The sequence below is a fragment of the Phalacrocorax carbo genome, chromosome 11 (assembly GCF_963921805.1).
Source record: "Phalacrocorax carbo chromosome 11, bPhaCar2.1, whole genome shotgun sequence".
In the NCBI taxonomy this organism is placed as follows: Eukaryota; Metazoa; Chordata; class Aves; order Suliformes; family Phalacrocoracidae; genus Phalacrocorax; species Phalacrocorax carbo.
The window spans coordinates 2,060,502-2,080,212 of NC_087523.1; the positions used below are offsets into that span (position 1 = coordinate 2,060,502).

General features: G+C 63.2%; 2 protein-coding genes across 5 annotated transcripts; both read right to left on the minus strand.

Annotated features, from left to right (window-relative positions):
• Positions 1-328: 328 nt before the first annotated feature.
• On the minus strand, positions 329-6,094 carry P2RY4 (pyrimidinergic receptor P2Y4). 2 transcript variants are annotated; one of them, XM_064462805.1, is made up of 2 exons: positions 5,926-6,094; positions 329-2,046 (listed from the first exon to the last, which is right to left on the minus strand). In XM_064462805.1, the coding sequence occupies exon 2, from the start codon at positions 2,028-2,030 to the stop codon at positions 906-908; it is 1,125 nt and encodes a 374-aa protein (XP_064318875.1). In that variant the 5' UTR covers positions 2,031-2,046; positions 5,926-6,094; the 3' UTR covers positions 329-905. The 2 variants fall into 2 exon arrangements, with proteins under 2 accessions (XP_064318875.1, XP_064318876.1); XM_064462806.1 differs by lacking the exon at positions 5,926-6,094 and adding an exon at positions 2,393-2,837.
• A 1,124-nt stretch (positions 6,095-7,218) lies between these two features.
• LOC135315326 (phosphatidylinositol 3,4,5-trisphosphate 5-phosphatase 2-like) lies at positions 7,219-18,771 on the minus strand. Of its 3 annotated transcripts, none has more exons than XM_064462810.1 (28): positions 18,437-18,771; positions 17,848-18,256; positions 16,511-16,574; positions 15,535-15,673; positions 15,305-15,449; positions 15,037-15,177; positions 14,821-14,908; positions 14,421-14,507; positions 14,040-14,147; positions 13,834-13,948; positions 13,531-13,637; positions 13,212-13,314; positions 12,603-12,799; positions 12,211-12,328; positions 12,003-12,099; positions 11,668-11,806; positions 11,455-11,554; positions 11,034-11,122; positions 10,718-10,799; positions 10,553-10,642; positions 10,335-10,451; positions 10,153-10,241; positions 9,855-9,942; positions 9,468-9,623; positions 9,209-9,290; positions 8,611-9,130; positions 8,201-8,322; positions 7,219-7,953 (listed from the first exon to the last, which is right to left on the minus strand). In XM_064462810.1, exons 2-28 carry the CDS (start codon positions 17,982-17,984, stop codon positions 7,839-7,841), a joined length of 3,435 nt encoding a protein of 1,144 aa, XP_064318880.1. In that variant the 5' UTR covers positions 17,985-18,256; positions 18,437-18,771; the 3' UTR covers positions 7,219-7,838. The 3 variants fall into 3 exon arrangements, with proteins under 3 accessions (XP_064318880.1, XP_064318878.1, XP_064318879.1); XM_064462808.1 differs by having other exon boundaries at positions 9,462-9,623; XM_064462809.1 differs by lacking the exons at positions 17,848-18,256; positions 18,437-18,771 and adding an exon at positions 17,196-17,835 and having other exon boundaries at positions 9,462-9,623.
• Between the last annotated feature and the right edge of the window lie 940 nt (positions 18,772-19,711).

Consider the following 19,711-nt stretch of genomic DNA (forward strand, 5'->3'; position numbering starts at 1 on the left):
TGGGGAGAGCCCTGACCCATCCCTGCCCGGGCTGGCGTGGGAGAGTTGACAGCCCTGATAGCCATCTCTGGTCTGCTCCTCTCTGCGCAGGCACTTGGTCAAACAAAAAGGCTGGGTAAACATTTGGAAAGCAAACACCCATAAAGGCAGATTCTCGAGGACTCTCCCATCGTCGCAGGTGTCACCACTCTGGCCCCTCGCTCGGAACCTGCCCCAGTGCTGGCGCCACGGCGGCGGGTGGCTTTTCTCTGCTCTCAGGTGCTTTCTGGGGTGAGGGTGGGCGTCTCGTCCCTCTTCCTTCTGCTATGGGAAGAAACGGGCCTGAGCGTAGAGAAAGGGGAAGTGGCTTTATTGGGGGTGACAGGCAGCAAGTGCCCCATGCCGTGTCCCTCCCCACCTCTCCCAAGGCCAGCAGTGTGACGGGGACATCTCCAAGAACCTCTGCCAGGCACGTGGTGGGCCCGGTGTCAGCTCTGTCCCCAGGTTCAGTCCGGTCCCCACACGTTGCTGTTGAGCAGACTGGAAGGGCTCTGCGTGCCCAGGGAGGGACCAGTGTCCCTTCTCTTTAGGGACTTGTGAGCCCTGACATGTCCCCAGGAGCACCCCGGGATGGGATGCCAGCCTGCCTCCCTAAAATGGCTTTCTCAGCATCCTTCCCATTCCCTTGGGTGCCCAGTGGCTGTCCTGCTCTGAGCCGCACTGGCACCCTCCTCCCACGGCACCCCGGCGCTGAGCTGGGACAAGCCCCATGGCCACCAGCCCTCAGCCCTGCAGTCTCTGCCCCTGCAAGGGCTGGGCAGGTCAGGTTTGGGGACCTGGGGGTACCAGGGTGCTCACACAGAGCCTGGAGGGGCTGCAACTCGTGGACACCAGACAATGAGGTTACTGGAACCCCCTTTGGCACCTCAGCACCCGCCTCCACTCCGTGCTGTCCCTGTCCCTTGGATGACGCCGGCAGTGTGGGTGCCACCTGCGACGTTGTCCATGGAGGGAGATACCAGGGCCAGGTTGCACGTGGGCATGGGCCGGAGGCGCTGGGCTGGCCCCCGGCACATCTGCCCCCGGTATTTGTCCCCAGCCATGAAGTACAAAATGGGGTCGAGGCAGCTGTTGATGCTGGCCAGGGGCCGCGTGACCTTGTAGGTGAGGTTGATGATGTTGAGGGTCTGGCAGTCGGCTTGAAAGTAGCGGGAGGTGTAGTAGATGGTGCGGGTGATGTGGAAGGGTACAAAGCAGATGGCAAAGACGGTGAGCACGATGATGATCATCTTGATGGAGCGCTTCTTGTAGGAGGGCATTCGGGGGCCGGAGCTGGAGAAGCTGGACTTGCTGAGTCTCTTGGCCATCAGGCAGTAGCACAGGACAGTCACCAAGAAGGGGACCCCAAAGAGGAGGGCCATGACGGAGGAGCTGTAGTGCATGTAACGGTAAAACTCCTCGGGCTTGGTGGTATCGTGGCACAGGGTGCTGTTGCCCTTGGAGCTGGTGGTGACAAAGATGAGGTTGGGGATGAGGCAGATGGTGACAACAAGCCATACACCCACACAAATGATGCGGGCGTGTTTGGTCTTCGCCCACTTCAGGGAGCGGATGGGGTGGCAGATGCCCATGTAGCGGTGGACGCTGATACACGTCAGGAAGAGGATGCTGCTGTAGAGGTTAGCATAGAAGAGGAAGCGCACAATCTTGCAGAGCCATTTCCCGAAGGGCCAGTTGTTGCGGTTGGCGTAATAGTAGATCAGGGTGGGGAGGGAGAGGACGTAGAGCGTGTCGGAGACAGCCAGGTTGAACATGTAGGTGGTGGTGGCGTTCCAGGGCCTCATCCTGGAGGTGAATATCCACAGGGCCCAGGAGTTGAGGGGCAGCCCCACCACGAAGACGATGCCATAGGAGACGGGCAGCAGGATGAACTTGAACTCCTCGTTGAAGATGCACTTTTCCTCCGCCACTGTGGTGGTGTTTCCTCCTGGCCAGGGAGCCGGCGTCGGTGTCCACGGGGCAACTGGGAACGTCCTCACTGAAGTGGCCATGTTCTCCGAGCCAGATCTAGGGGAGCAGTTAATAAAAGCGCATTAGTTGTTGATCCCCACCATTGTCAGGCACAAAGCGTGGAAGGGAGCCAAAGATGCCAGATTTCCCCCCCCCTCCAGGAGCTCCGGCCACTTTGATGGTTCTCTGCTTTTTCTCAGCTCGCGCGTTCGGGCCTCGCGGGGAGCCGAGGGAGGCTTGACAAATCCTCCCCTTCGCAGCCCCCACAATGACACCCGTTAATCATCCCTTTAAGCAGCGCGCAGTGACACCAGCGCCGCGTGGAGCCGGGAAGCGTGCCTGAGACAGAGGGCCGCGCCGGCCCCGCCGGCCAGCAGCCCCACGGCGCGCCGAACAATGAGACCTTTATGAGCAACAGCAGCCCCCGGCCGGTGCCAGCACAGCCTCTTGGAAGCCAGCTCAGCCTAATTGGCACCATCCTGACAATGCTGCTGGTCCCAGAGGGCTCCTTGACAGAAGAAAGGCGGGAGGAGAAGAAAGGCTTGTCTGGGGGAATATTATAGCCCGGAGAAATCCTCAGGGGGCTGTTAAAGGAGCCCTTGGGAGAGAGCGTCCCTGGATGGCGAGGGGCCTCCAGCTGCTGAGTATTCTCCGTAGGAGAGCGATGATCTAAGCCCTGCGGAGATGAGCTGCGCTGGAGCCAAGTCCCAGCCCAAGACAGAGCAAGTTCACAAGGCAGGCAGGACGTTTCCTCTTGCACATTGTTAGGATCAAAGCCTGGGGTCCACATCCTCCTGGCAAATCTGTCCCCGGGGCTGAGGTGTGAGCGCAAGCTGCCAAAGGGTTGCATTCACCTCTCAGGATGTCTAAAGTTCAGAGCCCACTCCTCCAGAGGGAAGAGGGAGCTTCTGCCACCATCACGGTGTCCAGCAAAGAACTGATGAAGGCTGCCCATGCCTTGGCCTCTCCACACCCTCCACCAACCCTGGCAAAGTGATTTTGGCGTAGCCGCTTCTGCTGGCCAGGACGGATGCTCGGATGAGTAACCTGAGAGCAGGAGCATCTGCTGTGCTGCGGGCAGAGACAAGGGTGTAGCCAAAATGTTATCTGATGGAGGGAGGGCTGGTGTGTCTCCAGTTTCTGTTGGTTCAGAGCTCACCCAGGAGGTGATGGGCACCAGGACAGAGGAGGACCCGGGGCTCAGGGGGACGACACGTGTTAGCAGGATGCTGGTGTTGGTGGTGCGAGGCAAAAGGTTGCATCCTTTCAGGCTCCTTCCTCCCCCTCCTGTTTGCCCCTTTGCCGCTGAGATGTGCAGCCTTGTGGCTTCTCGTGGCAAGCACCATTGGCAGGAATATCCTACAGGGTGTATCCATGGGGTCAGCTGAGCTGCGATCCATCTTCTCCCTTCAAAGCCTCACCTGGAGAGACATCCCCGGGTTTACAGAGATGATCATAAATGAATCAGCTGGCAGATGGGCAGGTGGGTGGCTGCGGGACCGGCCCCTCCGTGTCGCACGCACCTCCACGTGCTCTGTTTGAGTTGTGGGCTGAGCTGCAGCTTTGGGCTCGCATCAAACACCCTGCAGCTTCCTTCCCGCTGAGGCTGACGCAGGCAGCTGCCTGCCTTTATGACAGGGATGAGTTCAGAGAGCAAGGCAGGCAGGTCCTGATCAAACATTAACAGTGGGAAGAACTTGCTGTTTTTCCCAGAACCAGGAGGGAAAAACAGCTGGTAGGAATCCCTGAGCCACCAAGCGCTGGTGCCAGTGGTGGTCTCATGGGGCTGCCTCTGCCAAAGGGAAGGTTGTGCTGGTTGTGCTGGTCCCAGCCCAGCAGTTGTGTCTCCCCAAGCCTCAACACTGCCGAGGACAAAAGGCACCAGGAGATTTGTTTTCCTCTTCTGACCTCTGAGTGCCAGTGATCATGAAGCCTTGAACCTGACCAGACCGGAGGTGCTGCAGGGTCCAGTGACCAAAGCCAATGACATAGGTCAACAAACAACTAAGATATGAAGAAGCCAATAAATAAAAAAAAAATAATAATCTGGTGTAAGGAAAGCATAAGGAAAAAGAGCCCGAGCAGCTACATGGTGCCGGGCTGCTTGGAGGACAGTGCAGGTGTGTGGCTTCTGCCAGCTGATAGAGCCTGAACGCAGTCAGCAGCGTGATTTCCCCGTTCCTAAGCAAGCTTCCTTTGGGGATAACCACCAAAAAATAAAAATGCAACAGATGATGACATTTGGCAAGCTTTATCTCCACAGGTTTCCTGCTTCCTCATCTTAGTCACGATCAAAATCAGTGGTTTAAACTACTGATTCGTGTCAGTTCACCCCGAGGATGTGTCACCACCAGGCCTGTTCCTACTCCTCGCTGACGTCCCAGCAAAGCTCTCCCCAGCCACAGCCTCTCCAGCGTGGGATTTTCAAGGAGGGACTGACCGCAGCCGTGGTGGGGTCTGAGCCAAGTGTTCGGGCTCGCTGCCGGAGTGGGAGGTGGGAGGCACGGCAGGGAAGGAAAGGACAGGGAGCTGGGGAGGTGATGCCCGCTCCTGCCCTGCTCGTTTTGCAGAAGCACGGGGGCTGCAATGCTGGGGAGTCCCTTGCCCATGGCAAGCACAACTCCCTGGGACTGTGCCTGCGGGCTGGCCCCCACACGTGCCCTGGGAAGCAGCGAGGGGTCCTGCAAAACACCCGCACAGCCATCTACCTGCAGAAAGGGGCAGGGGCCAGCGACAGGGCCACGCGTGGGGGGACACGTGCTGCCCTTGGCCCTTTGCCACAGGAACGGGAGCTCTGCTTTGGCTCCCAGCCCTGCGACCATGCCCAGCCTGAACCCATCCTTCGGCCCCGCAGGCAGCGCCGGCCCCGGTGGGAGCTGACAGCTGCCCCCAGCCCAGGGTCCCCCAGCCTGGGATGCCCCTGCAGCCGGCCAAGGCTTCCTGCCCTGGGGATTTACGGAGGCATTGGAAAGGCACCAGCGAAATGAATGAGTGGGGCAGCGCCGAAGGCAGGCTCTGCCCCAGAGCTGAAGTCCTGGCTGCTGGCAGGATGGGATGGAGAGTCGGGGATCATGGTGTAACAGGCAGGAGCTTCAGAGAGGGGACAGGAGGGTGGATTTCAGAGGGGAGCAAGCAGCTACGGAGGGATGTGGGGCTGGGTGAGCCTGGGTCCAGCTACTGCTGGAGCACGGGGAAACAAACAGGGCTTTTCTTCTCGCCTAAGCTCTTAGAAATTGCAAAACAAGGGGAAATTATGCAAAACATCCTGCAGAAGGACCCTTGTCCCCAATCACCACGTGGTCTGCGCAGCCCAAAGCCCCAGCACAAGGTGAGCATGACCTAATTTCTTTTCAATCCTTCCCTTCGGCCGTAAGAGCAGCCAAAGCGCGATCTTCCCACATTGCTTGGGCACCAGTGCCACCTCCTCAGGGACAGCAGCGTCACTGCCCACCGTGTCCCCTGCTCCGAAGTGACCCCCCTTTCTCAGCAGGGTGGGAGGTGAGGGTTTCCTTTTGCCCTTGGGTAGGCTGTCCCTGTCCCTCCACCTCCCCAGGGAAGTGCAGGATCCCGAAGCTGCGGCAGCCCGAGGGGCAGCTTCACCCTGTGTCGAGACAGCAATTTGGGGGATGGAGAGGAAGACGAAGGAGAGGAGGTGGCCACACCAGGAAGGATGAAGGCCCTTGGTGATGGAGGAAGGCATATTAAGGGAAGAGGATGCACAGAGGGATTTGGGGTGGGTAGAGGAATAGGGAGAAGTGGCTGACCCCCACCCCACATCTGTCCAGCCGCAGGGATCCCACCTCTGTCCTTTGTGGGGCCAAAGCTGCTCCCCGCAGGGCCCCCCAAAGCCTGTCTGTGTTTGCATGGCCGTGTCACGGCCATGGTGGGGTTGTCCTGGCTGCTGCCCTCTACCAGGCATGGGATGTCGTGCCTCACCTGCGGTCCTGGGCTGGGGCAGCTCTCAGGAGTGGGGCGCCCTCGGGGAGCTCCTGTCCCCCGTGGGGCTGGGGGCCATGCTGGTGGGGCTGCAGGCTGCCCTTCACTGCGCTGTGCCGTCTGTGCCCGCTCCCGCTTTCCCACCGCTGGGAGCAAAGTGCCCGAGAGAGGCAGGGCTGGAGGCGGGCAGAGGCGGGGGCAGAAGCCCGCAGCGTCCCTGCCCGAGTCCCTGCCCGTCCCAGGGGCTGCCCGCAGGTCTCAGCCCCACTGCGCTCCCATCCTGTTCATCGCCCTCTCAGGCTTTGGGCCGTCTGCAGCCCCTGCAGCAGCCCCCCGGAGATGGGACGGGTGGGCCACATCCACGGGGTCACAACCTTTTCCCCGTGGAAGCCAAGGATTCTTGACCATGGGGATCACAGCCCCTCGCCCATGGGGACCATGGCTCCCCAACCACGGGGGTCACAGCCCCTCATCTGTGGGGACTGCAGCCCCCTGCCCACAGGGCCATGCCCCTTGCCCGCTCCAGGGCAGCCTCTCTGCCCCACTGGGGCCACACAAGTCCTGGCCGTGCCTGCACCCCAGGGTGCTGCCCTGCTGGCACCCCAGCCCTGTGGGGCAATCCTGGGGACAAAGGTGGCCACTGCCACCTTGAGGCCAGCCTGGGCATAGTGTCCCCAAAAACCAGGGCCACCCTGGGTGTCACAGCAGCCAGGGCCCTGCTGGGTCGGGTTGTCCCTGTGTTTTGGGGGGAGTGTGTGCCCATGCTGACTGCATTGCTGTTCCCGCTCTGGGGGATTTAACTCCTTTGTGAGCGTGCAGGTGGGCGAATGGTGCTGTGCAAACGTGTCAGCATCACAATGAACGCGGCATGCTGGGGGCGACCGGGCGCACCCTGAGATGTGGGGCACCGTGGGCAGGCTCGGGAAAGCAGAGGCATGAGGGGCAGCCCGGGGATGCTCAGCTGCAGAGGGAGAATGTGGGGGGACCCTGACATGCAGGAGTGAACAGGCAGAGCTGGCATGTTCGGAGGGGAACCATGCCACTGCAAGCACTTGCTGAGGGCAGAGCCAGCCCAGCCCTGGGCAGGAGCCCCACGGGACACCAGGAAAGGGCAGCCTCAAAGGTTGGGGTCTGCAGCGTTCCTGATTAAACATGGGAGTTGGGGGGCGATGCTTCTGGAGCAGCCAGGGCACTGGGAGCTGGTGCTTTCCCCACCTGGCTTGCCTGGCTCAGCTCGGCTTGGCACACTCGCTCCTTGCCCCTGCACAGAACCAGGCGCTGCATGCATGCACCCCAGTGTCCCTGAGACTTTATTCTGGATGGGGATAGCAAGGGCATCTTGTAACGGAACGGTGCCGCAGCCTCAGGAGCGGCTGCTGTAGGAGAAATCCTTTGGGGATGCCATCCGACCAGGGCTGAGCCCGCGGAGGAGGGAGCAGCCGCTGAGGCTGAAGGCACCAGGGTGTGCAGGGCTGGGCTGGCCACAGCTGCCACTGTGCCCTTGCAGGCTGCACATCGGTCACCCAGAGAGGCTGAGCCTCCCTGTCCAAAGCACCCAGCAGTCCCCACTTCCCAAGTGGCCTCAACATCTCCCCTGTCCCCATCCATCCTTGCTTGTGGGGCTTAGTATGGTCCTTCCATCGCTTTGGGGAGGGAGGATGGAGACAGGCGGCAAGACCTGGAAAGCGTCTGTCCCAATGGCCACAGGAGCTTCCTGAGACTTTCCAGCTGAGAAGCACCAGTCGCTTGCTGGTGAGGCTGGACAAGTTCAGAGCGGTGCCAGTAAGCCCAGCCCAGGGTGCCTGCGTGCCGAGTCCTCCTCAGTAGCCCTCTGCCTGCCTCAGGAGCTCCACAGAGGAGAGCACATGTGGGTGCTGGGGCAGGGTTAGGTGCTCTAGGTGCTGGGTCCAAGGTCAGGGCTCCATAGCAGGCTCACTGCGGTGCCCTCGCCGAGCTTGCCGTGGGACGAGCCAGGGATGGGTCGGACTCAGCAGCTCAGCCTCCAGCAGGTCCTGCTCCGTGAGGTCCCTACATGCAGGGTGAGGGGGAGCAAGTGCTTGGGGAGCCACCGAGAGGGAGCGGAGAGCCCACATGGCCTGGGGGCATCCATGGAGATCTGGGGACTTGATATCCTTCTGCCCCTGCCCTGCTGCATCCTGACCCCAAGGCTCAGCTCTCCTCCCCCCTGGGGCACGGGTCTCTGCCAGGGACCTCAGGGCCATGGAAGCTGTCGCACATGGTGTCCCCCTTTCCAAGCTCCAGAGCCTGGGGGTACCTGAACATCTCTAGGTGGTCCCAGCCGTGTTCCTGCAGCCCTTCCACATCCTGCTGCAAGCCAAGGTGGCCCAGGCAACCACTGTCGCTGCCACAGGACCACTCACCCCTGTCACAGGGCCACTGGGGAAAGAAGAACAAGGATGCACACTGGCAGCGTCGCACCAGGACCACAAATTCACCACCTCCATGTCCTCACCCCACATGAACCATGCACGTAGCTGTTCCTCCACCTTCCACTGCATCGCACTGGCTGCGCTGTGGTGCCTCCACCAGGCAGAGCACTGCCATGGGGATGGGACCCCGCCTCTGTTGGTGGTCCCACGGCCAAAAGCAGGTTCCCTCCCCTCCCTGAGCTCCCCAAGCCCCCCCCAGCTGAGCTCCAGAGCCCTGCGGGAACCACAGCAGTACCTCTCCAGGGCGGCCGTGCTGGTGAGAATCTGGTGCACACCTTGGCATCTCCCGGTAGGGCCGCGGGGGAGGCTCCAGGGCGCTGTGGGTTTGGCGCAGCAGGGTCTTCTGGCTGTCCCCTCCGCGCGCGGGGGGCACCCAGTCCAGCTGGCTTAGGCAGGTGGCCATGTGCAGCGCCGTCAGCGAGCAGTCGCCCACCCCTGGTGTGTCCCTCGCCAGGACGGCCGATTTGGGTCTCTTCTGCCGACCCACGGTGGCGGGGCTGAGTGGGCGCCCGTGGGACAGGCCCCCTAGCACACAGCGGGGCCAGCCACCCCATCGCTCTTCCTTTGAGGGTGAAGGCACCCGTGCTCCAAGGGGGCTCCGGTGCCGCTGGACTCCGGCTGGGCTCTCCACCTGCTTGTCATGGGCTTTGCTAGCGCTGGCGGCTGTTGTCCACGTGTTGGGGACCCCCTCAAAGATGAAGTAGGCTGGGTTGGTGTAGCCAGAAGCCGGCTCTGGAAGGCTGCGGGGCCGGCTCCTGCAAGACACAGCAGGAGAGGGCTCAGCATCACCCCATGGCCAGGGCTCGTGGCGGGGCTGAGCCCGGCTGGGGTACCTGAGGCGCTGGAGGGGTGGCTTGGGGCACGTTGGGGCGTCTGCCACGGGCTCAGCATCCTCCTCCTCGAAGCTGATCCACTCTGCAAAGGCACCAAAATCTGGCCTCTCCCCACTGGGCACCGCGCAGCCCCTGCCCATGACCGGGGTCCAGGAGGGCAGTGTGGGCATAGGCAGCTCTCAGCCACACCATGCTTGAGCATGCCCTGAGCCCCCATGCCCAGGGCGATGGGAGGGGGCTGGTGTGCCACCACCTTTACCATAGAGCCTCTCGCGGGTGCTGCGCCTGTCCTTGGGGACCCGGACCTTCATCCAGCCACGCATGGAGCCCGTCTCCTCGCCGCGGTGGAAGAGGAAGGTCTCGAACTGCTGGGCCATGCTGCCGATCATAGACCTCATTGCGATGCAGCACTCGCCTGCAGGCACAGCACATGTCTCCATAGCCCCCCGGCGCAGCTCGACGGGCAGGTGAGACCCCCCCCATATGCAGCAGGGTGGGTGCCAGGGTTCCTTCTGCCAAGCTCCAGCTGCAAAACCTTACACCCAGCAGGTTGTTGCCTGAGCCCTGGGGGGGTGGGGGTGAGGGGGTGTATGCTTGGCACCCCAATGCCACCGTGGTGGCCCCCACGCCACCACTCCACACGCACCGTAGGACTCGCAGCTCTCCACACCCTTGATGCTGAGGAGCAGGTGCTGGTCCCCCAGGTACTCCAGGTCCGGCAGGATGGGGTTCAGCTGCATGAGGAGAGAGGGGTGCTCGGGAGGGGGTGCTGCCACAGGGCAGGGTAGCACAGGGGCGGCTCTGTCCTCAGGGGGATGATGACAGCCCCCTGCACCCCTTGGGGCTCAGGGTACAGAGCCAGCAGGAGGAATGGGGAAGGGGAGGGAGAAGGATGCTCAAGGGCTGGGGAGAGGCAGCATCTGCCCCTCTCCTCTGCTGCATACCACAGGCAGATGCTTTGCAGACCAGCCCAGCTTGAGGAAGCCAGGGATGTCACAGTTCTGGGAGGTGTTCTCCCCACTCCGCTGGGCCTCTGCCGGGGGAAAGTGGGGGGCACAGCTCCAGCCGGGGTTGGTTCACCCCCACAGCACACCCCCAGCACCCCAGCCCCGCAGGGCCACCTCACCCTCCAGGCAGTAGGAGTGAAACTCGATGTAGCACTTGCTGCGGCTGGTGGTTTTCACAATGACCTCGATGCTCTCCCACTCGATGCAGGCCAGGGGCTCGGGGCCGGATCCAGGAGCTGCAGGCAGGCACCGGTGGGTCAGCGTGCACCGGCCGAGCACCCATGGCCAGGACTCGCCCCAAACCAGGTGCAGGGGGTGACAGACCCCAACCCCTTACCCTTCTTGGGTACAAACTGCGATGTCACTCCCACCTCGAAGGTGGCAAAGACAGGTGAGTGGTCGCTGGTCACGATGTCGTCGGTGCAGCCTGGATGGTGGGAGTGGGCAGGTGAGTGATGGTCCCCAAGCCCCGGGGTCCCCCCAGCCCTGGGGTGTCACTCACCGTAGGAGTTACAGACCACGTGGGTCTCCGGGTGTGACTTCCACAGGATGCGGTCACACCATGAGGGGACATTGATCCTCATCTAAAAATGGGGAAAGCAGCTGCTTCAGTGGCCCCTCGGTTCTGGCTCCCCCCAGCCCAGAAAAGCAGCCCAGAAAGCGAGCAGGCTTTTGCCTGGACCCGCCTGGGGAGGGAACAAGCTGGTGGAGGTGTGGGGGCTGCACATCACCATGCAGCCTGCCCGGCACTGTCCGAGCCTGCTGTCCCTGCCCCCTGGTGACATCTTGCAGCTCAGCCCAAGGCTCCAGGAACTCACCCCCGTGGTCTTGAACTTCTGCCACATGTAGCTGTCCCGGGAGCCCCGCTCATACCGGTATGTGGGTGGGAAGGAGATGTCACCCTCACCTGGGAACCAAGACACAGAGGTGACACAGAGGCCAGCGTCCCTGCCTGTCCCCACAGCTGCAACCGGCCAGGGAGGGACCCCATGGGGTGCCATGGTCCCTGCTCAAGGCTCACACCGATGGCTGACACCCCTGGACCCTCTGACTGTCCCTGTGCTTGCACGCTCTCGGGATGCAGAGCCCAGGGACCTGCTCGGGGGGGGCTTGCACGGTGCACGTTGATGTCCCCCAGGCTTTCAGCACCTCGTGCAGGTCTGTTCTGGGACAGGGCACCGTGTGCTGGAGGTGCTGCTGTCTTGGTGGGGGGAGCAGTGCCCTTGTTCCCGCACTCACTGAATCGCAGGAACACCTTGTTCTTCTCCCGCTCCAGATTGAGCTGGTCGACAGCCAGGAGGGCTTCAAATTCCTTCTTGGTTATATGGGCAAGGATGTCCTGCGCCGGGGGAGGAAGGCATGGTGAGCCCCAGCTCCTCTCACCCCTGCAGCTGCACCGGCGCTGCCGCCAGCATGCTGCCGGCCCCAGCCGCGATGCCTGCAGGGTCCCACCTGCACGTCCATGTCCAGGCGATAGTTGAGGTCCCCAAACCAGAAGAGGTGGGTGAAGCGCAGGGTGAGGTCAAAGGCGCTAAGCCTCTTGTCGCCCAGGACCAGAGAACGCAGGATGTCACTGTAGTTCTGGTTACGCCTGTGGTGGGGAGGTTAGCACCGTGTGAGACACCCCGGCAACACCTCATCCTCATCCTGTCCCTGCTGGGGGGGACAGAGACAGGGACAGCCCCACAGGGCTCCTCCAGCCCTCTGAGACATTCTCCTGCCCCAGCACAACCCTGTCATGTCCAGGTGTGTGTCCCCCCCCCCCCCCCCCCCCGCCCTTCCATCACCTGTGGGTTTTTTCACTGCCGGAGGCCAGGTGGCAGTTGACGAAGCCAAAGGAGGTCCCGTTGAAAAGGAAGGAGACGCCCACAGCTCCCTTGTTCCCTGCAGGGATGTGCCAGGCACTGAGCTCCCTGGGGGCCTGGGAGGCTCAGGGTGGCCCTCAGGATGGCCCCCAGGTTGCCCCCTTGCCCTGGGGCATCCCTCCATCCCTACCCAGTGTGTTGGCAATCCCAGTTTTCACGCTGGAGGTGTGGACGTGGCTGATGCGCCGCTCATGCTCGGGCTTCACCAGCACCACGATCTTGATGCTCCAGAGGCATTGCAGGGCGACCTGCAGCAGGGGTGGAGAAGCAGCAAGGTGAGTTAACCCATCCCTGAGAGGTGGCTCTGGGGAGGGCACTGCCTGCATGGAGCCTATAGGGCACAGGAGGTTCCCTGGGCTGCGTTTGGGGTGGGAGAGGACCCTGGGTTTGGGGTGAGAGCCCTGGGGCAATGGCTGCTGGCAACCAGCTCCCCATGACTGCTGGGGGATGTCTTTAGCCTGCTCAGCACCGGGTGCCTCCCCAGGCACAGTCGGAGGGGTCCAGGCTACACCCCGACGTTACCACTCGGTAGTCGATGGCCATCAGGGTCTTCAGAGATGCACGGAGGAACTCGACCCACTCGCGGTCGCCCAGGGAGTTCTCCTGGGTGCCGATAACGTAGATGTCATGGGGGATGCAGGCAGTGGTCTCGTCCTGCGTGCGTCCCAAGCCCCTTGAGGTCAGCCAGGAGGCGAGGGAGCGGGGCGGCGGCGTGCTGCCTGTGGGCAGGGGACAGCGGGTCATTGCAAGGTGGGCAATGTGCCAGGTTCCTCGAGCTCCTCTCCAACCCCAAACCCTATGCACCTCCAGGAGCCACCGGGGACGGGAAGCATCGTGCCAACCCCATGGTTCACCCACACACATCCCAGTCTGATGCTGGGATTTACTGCTACCACCCAAAAGCCTCCCAGTACCCCAGTTCCTGTGTTTCCCTGGGCGAGTGGAGCACAGATAAACCTGAAAGAGGCCAAGTCAGAGTCTTCTCCAGCCACCGCCTCCCACCGAGGACCAGCTTGGACCTCAGGTTTCCTGAGGCAGCCCCCTGCAGCCTTCACCTTCCAAAACCCACGCGGGCTAAGGACGAGACACAACAGCCTCCCAGGACAATATGACCTTATCCTGGTCCCTTACCCATGTTCCATGTCCCGACGTACACCGAGATGAGCTCAGGCTCATCCAGCTTGGAGTGCTGGATCTTCATCAGCTGCAGCAGCTGGCAAAAGGCCTCTCGCTTCTGCGGGACGTATGGGTGTCTTAGGGTCCCAAAAGGGAGCTAGGAGCTGCAGCACCCCAGAGGTGCCGGTGATGGGGTCAGGGGGACATCACCCCCAGGCATAGGAGCTGGCTTGCAGGTGTGGTCTCAGCCCTGAGGCCACTCACGTGCTGCATCGCTACATAACGGCTCTGTATTCCCCCAGGACACCCTGTGAGCACAGCTGGTGCCGCTTACCCGCGCGCTGGGGAAGATGAAGTCTCTGCTCAGGCTCCTCTGTGACTCCCGGTCGTACACCAGCCTCACCTTGCTCTGCATGCTCTGGTATTTGATCAGCTGCAGGACTGAACGCTGGGAGTGAGGAGGGCAGTGGTGGCCCCCCGCCTCCCACCATGAGGGAGGCAGGCAGCGCGGGATGGAGGCGAGCAGGGTGCGAGCATGTCTGCAGCCCATCACCCTGGCATCAGGCCTGTGCCAGGGCATCCCGTGGCCCCACAACACCCCATTGGCAGTCAATGGGGGCAGCCAGCACCCGCTTACTTTTATCCTGTGGGATGGTCTCCTCTGGGGATCCGCTGCCCCGCTTGGTGATGGCCACTGTGCCCGACTCCACGTCCACCGTCAGGGTTGCCCGCTGCGACTTGCCCACCTTCACCTGCAGATGGGGACGCGGCTCCTGAGTCAGTCCCATGCCTCCCCTGCCCAAACAGCGATGCCAGGGCCCCTCCGTGCCCCTCCACCCTCACCTCGAAGCTCTGCACGGCCAGGGGCTTGGCAGCTGGCGGGGGGGCTGCTGCCACGCTGGGCAGCACCAGGTTGTGCCTCGACACCGTCTCCTGCAGTGACTTCAGCACCTACCAGAGAGATGGGCACCGGTATGGGGGCACGGGGCTAACTGGGAGCCCTGGGCACCCTCTGCCAGCCCGTTCGTCCCCGAGGGGCACCCTGGGGCTGTGCCACTGCTGGCAGCTTGCTTTGACGGAGGATTTAGTTTAGGTGAGGGGTTTGCTGGAGCAGAGTGAGGTTCCCAGCCTGGGGCACTAGCACAGCTGTGGTTAGCAGTGGCCGTGCTCCCCCTGCACCCAGCCGGGCTTCCCCAGCCTGGCATCACAGGGGTGGGCAGGCACCTTCTTCTCCAGCGAAGAGAGGAGATGATTGACAGTAGATATCTTGTTGAGGAGCAGCTCAAGGTCTGGATCACTGGTCAGGAGACCCTGAGAGGAAGGACAGACATTTTTGGAGCAGCACGGTGGCACTGGACCAGTGCATTCCTCCCCACATGTCCGGGCTGCACCCCATGATGTGGGGGTCCCTGGGGTCTGGCAGAGGAAAAAGCTTCCTCCCCCCCCATGTTCTGGACATGCAGGAATGAGTCTCTGCTTGTCCCCAGGACACAGGGAGCCAGGTCCCATCTGCCAGCCACAGCAACACCAGCACACAGAGCACCCGGGGAACACTGGCAGCACCACGGGGCGTGCAGCACCTTTGGGTGCCAACAGGGGCTGTGGCAGCCCAAGGGGGGCTCACCTGCTCCCTGGCTGGGCTGCGAGGGGATGCAGGGGGGTCAAACACCCTGGCCAGTGTCTCCAGACCTGCCAACGTGAAGTCAATCTCACTGTGGAGGAGAGGAGCAGGTGAGAGTCAGCGCAGGCATCTCCTGAGCCTCAGTGGTGATGCTCAGCCACCATGAAGGGGACAGGGATGAGGCAGGGGGCCCCGGGGCTGCCCCCCCCAGCCACTCGCCTGTGCAGTGCCCGGCAGGCGGTGACGAGCGCGGTGCTGAGATGGCGCAGCTGCGGGTGCCCGTGGCGCAGCGCCTCCAGGTCCAGCTGCACGTGGTGGTTCAGGTACTCGGCCATGAAGCCCATAAAGTCACTGGCTGGGCTGCAAGGGCGGGTGGGCATCTTTGGATACATCCCCACCCACCAGGCGTGCTACCATCGCAATGGGGGGGGGTGGCCGTGCCCACCCCACCATCACCATCAGCCTGGGGTGGGCAGGGGCAGGTTACCTGCTGTGGACCTGCTCCTGCAGCCTTTGGTGCAGCTGCTGCGAGATGTGGGTCCGGCCGGCAACGGGAGCGCCGAGCCACGTGCCTGCCCCGGCTCCCCCAGCCACGCTCGCCGCCTGCCCGCTGCCTCGGCCGTCCTCCCCATCTGCGGGCAGAGGACAGCCAGCTCAGCGGGACCCCCTCCCCACTCGCAGCCTGGCACAGTCCCTGCTGCCCCCTCCGCGGCTCACCCGAGTCCTCGTCGGCCGCCTGCCTTGCCCGATGCACAGGGTAGAGCAGGGGCGTCACCAGCCCGTTGTTGGGCTGCTGGTAGGCACCGATGAGGTCGGGGAGGGTGCGGAAGCACTTGGCCTGGATGCCCTGGATGGTCTGAGGAGGCAGAGAGGGGACAAGTACAGTAACATCCCCCCCTTTCCACCAGTTCTGCATGCCAGGGCAGCCCCCTGCTGGGCTGCAGACCAGCCTGCCATGTCGACCGGGTCTGCCCCCCAGAATGTGAGCTGTAAATGCCAGCTGGATGCCAGCCCCATGCGAGGCTCACCCTGGCTGCTGGCAGGGCAGCAGAGCAAGGAGAGGAGTGCAGACATCTGCCTCGGGCAGCAGACGGGGGTGCTCCCTAGGGACTCTCGGGAAGCTCTTTTTAGGGTGTTAGAAGGGGTGGCTGCAGAGAGCCAGGTACTGTGAGAAACCACAGTGACACCAAAGAGGGGAAGCAAGGCCGAGCTGGCGGCCAGGACAGACATTGTGGGGACAGATGTTATGGGGATCGGGGCCGTGTAGCCAGGGTGGGGCAGGGGACAGTGGCAGGAAGGGGACAAGCAGTTTGCTGCACCACACCGGGTGGGCTGGCAGCAGCCATGGGGCCAGCGGGGAGGCAGCCTTCCCAGGCGGCCCCATGCTGAAGCGGGGGCTGCAAAGTGCTCGCATCCTGCCGTGCTGGGCGTTGCAGGCAGCTCGTGCAAAAAGCAAACCGCACCGCTCGCTCGCAGCACTGGCGTGCCGGGGAGGGCAGGCAGACGCCACCTCTCCGGGCGCTGCACAGGGTGGGCGGGGGAGGCAAGAACCCCGGCCCCTTTGCACCTGCATCCTGCCCACGCCCCAGCTTGCAGCTGGTTGCCCACCCAGCACGGCGCCTGGAGGTGTTAGCCAGGGCAGAGAGTGCATGCCGGCGGCACCCAGCCTCGGGGCACCTGCCGCTGCACCCACCTGGACAGAGAGCAGCCCCTCATCATCAGGGAGGATGCGATAAGTGTGGACATGCCGCTGGAACCTAGGAAAGAGCAGACGAGGGTCCCCCATCGTGCCCCCCCACAACAACGTGGGCACTTGGCAGCGCTGGGGAGTGTTTAGCACCCAGCGCTGATGCAAACGCCCTGTCCCCTCTGCAGAGAGAGGAACTGAGCTCTCATTTCTGGAAAGAAAAGCATCACCCTCAGCTCTGGGTCTGCACCCGCTTGAAGGGGAGGATGCGCTGTGTCCCCCTGCCTCCAAACAACACCTTGCCTGCGGCAGGCATGGCCAGCACACACCAGGGGCTTGGTCACGTCTCTGCCACCATTCACTGGGGCACCTCCGGCCCCGTGGCTCCATGTGGCATCGAGGGTTTTCAGCCAGCCAGAGCCCAGCACCACGCTCCCCATGACTGCGACAGCATGGTCGTAGTCACTCCAAGGCTACTGCACATCCCTGCCCATGTCACCGTCCCGTCTGGCATCAGCGTGACCTCTGACTTGGTGCCGGGATGCTGGCAGAGCGGGGGCAGCTGCTAGCTGAACCCCCGGCATGTCCCGCACCGCCCCCCCCCCCGCACCCCTCGGCACCATGTGTTTGCAATTTGTCCCGTGCACCAGGCCAGCCCAGCCGTAGAAAAGGGGGTGGCATCCTGCCAAACCTGCCGAGGCGCCGCCCCGCGCGCTCCCCGCTGCAGACGTGTCGCTCGGCCGCAGGAAGGGTGCAGGCAGCAGGAAGGGTGCAGGCAGCCCCAGCAGCAATGCTCTCAGGGGCTGTAAGCCAGGTCCCAGGCATGGAGAAGTTGGCAGGGGGGCCCCGTGGGCGGCGGGAGAGGCAGCCCTGGTGTCCCGGCAGCTCAGATGTTAACAGTGGGCGTCACGGTCCGGATGCGGCCGTGTTGGGAGTTGGAAGGAGAGGGGATGTTTGTTTTCGCAGAGGGAGGGAGATGCAAGTCAGCCTCTCCCGTTCCTGCTCACAGGGCTGGGATGGCGGGCAGCCCAAAATGGTTTGGCATGCCCTGGATCTTGGGCTCTCCCTTCAGCAACTCCGGTGCTGGCAGGGCTGCTGGCCCAGGCTTCTGCCTGCTCCCAAGGAGATAGGGTTCTCCACCAGTCTAACATGTGGATCACTCAAAACCCCCAGTGCCAGAGAGCTGGCACCCCACTCGCCCCATCGGCGTTCCTGCAGAAGGCTTTTCCGCGAGGTCTCGGCGATGCCAGGAGTGGCATGCACAGAGTGGGGAGAGAGACAGAGGGACCCCAGCAAGGGACAAGAGAGAGAAACCACAAGCAGAAGCCAGGCAGGTGACTCACAGAAGGCAGAGGGCATATGCCCCCGAGACGGACTCGCTGTCCCGCACCAGGAAGCATCCATCCCGCCCGGCCTTGGCCAGCAGCTCCTCCGCCACCACGCGACTGATGTCCCGGTGGTACCAGCTTGCTGCTGCCATCGTCCGAAGCGGCAGGACACCAGCTGTGCTGTGTCCCTGTCCCAGCCCCACATCGGGGCTCAGCGGCAGGTGCTGGGTGGTGTAGGGGAACCAGCCCCCCAGTTCCTCAGCGAGCCAGTGGCAGGAGGTCCCAGCGGGTGATGTACAGCCACCGAGGTGATGCTTAAGGGGACAGGGTGCCCCGTGGCCAAGCGGTGTGGCAGGAGCCGGACCGGGGGGGGAGCTGGGGAAGGGTGGAGGTCAAGACACTTCTCATCGCAGGGGGCTCCAGCCTGCAGGGTGCACAGGGGCAGGGAGGCACAGATCAGCAAACGGCTCTTCCCTGCAGGGGAATCATCCCATGCTGCCACCCCAGCCCCGGGGCCATCATCCTGCCCCAGTGCACAGTGAGGACAGGCCGTGCTGGCATCCCGGCGGCACGCGGAGGCCTGGACCTCACCCGACACACTCACCGTCCCTTGCAGACACAGTGCGGGACTCCTGCGGCTCTTGTGGGGTGCTGCGGGCAACGAGCCAACCTTTCAGGGTGCAGCCAAGCAAGAGAGGAGCCGCGATGCTGCACCAGCGCTCTTGGCTTCCTCCCGAAGGGCACACCAGCAGCCCTGCCTGGCACACGCTGCCTGTTGGGGTGGCCGTGTGGGGTCAGGCAGCACCCACGCCGGTGCCCCCGCTCCCTGCCCCACCGGCCAGGCCCACCCGCTCCGTGCCCCGTGCTGCTCGCGCGGCACCGCGGCAGCCGCCGTGCTCTTCCTCCTTCTCTGCGCTCTGCTCTCCCCACTGCCAGGACCAGCCTCCTCGCTCCTCCTCCCACTCCAGCTCCGCTACGGGGGGAAGCCTGCAGCCACGCTGGGCTGAGCATGGCAGGGTGCAGGCAGGAGCAGTCCTGGAGCAGGGGGTCTGCCCCCACCCCACTCCCCGCTGCCCGTTTTCCCCAGGGGCGAGGGGTGATGGCGGGGAGGTCCCTCAGACAGGACCCCGGGAGAGGGAACTGTCAGTGGTGTGGAATGGCAGCAAGCCCCTAAAATGCATTTGGGGTGGTGGGCAGGCAGGCAGCTTGTGAGCAGAAACCAGGCTGCCTGCTCCCGGGGAGCGTGCTGCCCCTGCCAAGGCTGAGCTCTGCCACTTGCTGCTGGTCGCACAGAGACAGAGGTGCTGCAGGTATCGGGCGGACGAGCAAGCCGGGCACCCGTAATCACATTCATGTCACCCCATCTGTGGGTGCCCTGACTCCAGGCAGAAGGGAAGTGGGGTTCAAGGGCTGCCGGGAGGGGGTCGGGAAGGCAGGAGGCTTTTCCTGGCTGCAAACAGCACCAGGGTTCCTGCAGCTCCCAGGCGCAGACCCAGAGGTTTTGCTCCTCGTGGCAAGCAGTGAGCAGGCCGTGCACGTGCCAGCGGCCGCCTGGGCAAGGGGCTGGCTCGAGCTGCACTAGGGGGATTAGCACTGATTAATTACAGATGAGTAGCAGCCACCATCTGCTGCCAGGGTGTCTGGCGGACTCCTGCCAGATGAGGATGAGGATGGAGGGCCAAATCAAGCTGTGCTCCCAGCTGTCTGCCACCCTTGATATCACAAGCCATCCTCTGCAGCCATGAGCCCAACAAAAAGGGACTGACCACACCTCTGCCTGCCCCAGCCCGCAGGTGCAGACGTGCCAAAAGCCCCTGCCGAGGCTTCCTCCTGGGCTGCTGCCCTCAAGAGGAACCTGTGGCCAGGGCCACTGAGAAGT

What these genes read in the sequence shown, in the direction of transcription:
- P2RY4 (XM_064462805.1), bottom strand. Translation starts at nt 2,030, where the DNA reads ATGGCCACTTCAGTGAGGACGTTCCCAGTTGCCCCGTGGACACCGACG.
- LOC135315326 (XM_064462808.1), bottom strand. Translation starts at nt 17,984, where the DNA reads ATGGCAGCAGCAAGCTGGTACCACCGGGACATCAGTCGCGTGGTGGCG. An exon ending in GCCTGCCGGGCACTGCACAG is followed by an intron (nt 14,909 to 15,036) that starts GCGAGTGGCTGG and finishes TCTCCTCCACAG; the next exon opens with TGAGATTGACTTCACGTTGG. An exon ending in CGTCGGGACATGGAACATGG is followed by an intron (nt 12,800 to 13,211) that starts GTAAGGGACCAG and finishes CCCTGCCCACAG; the next exon opens with GCAGCACGCCGCCGCCCCGC.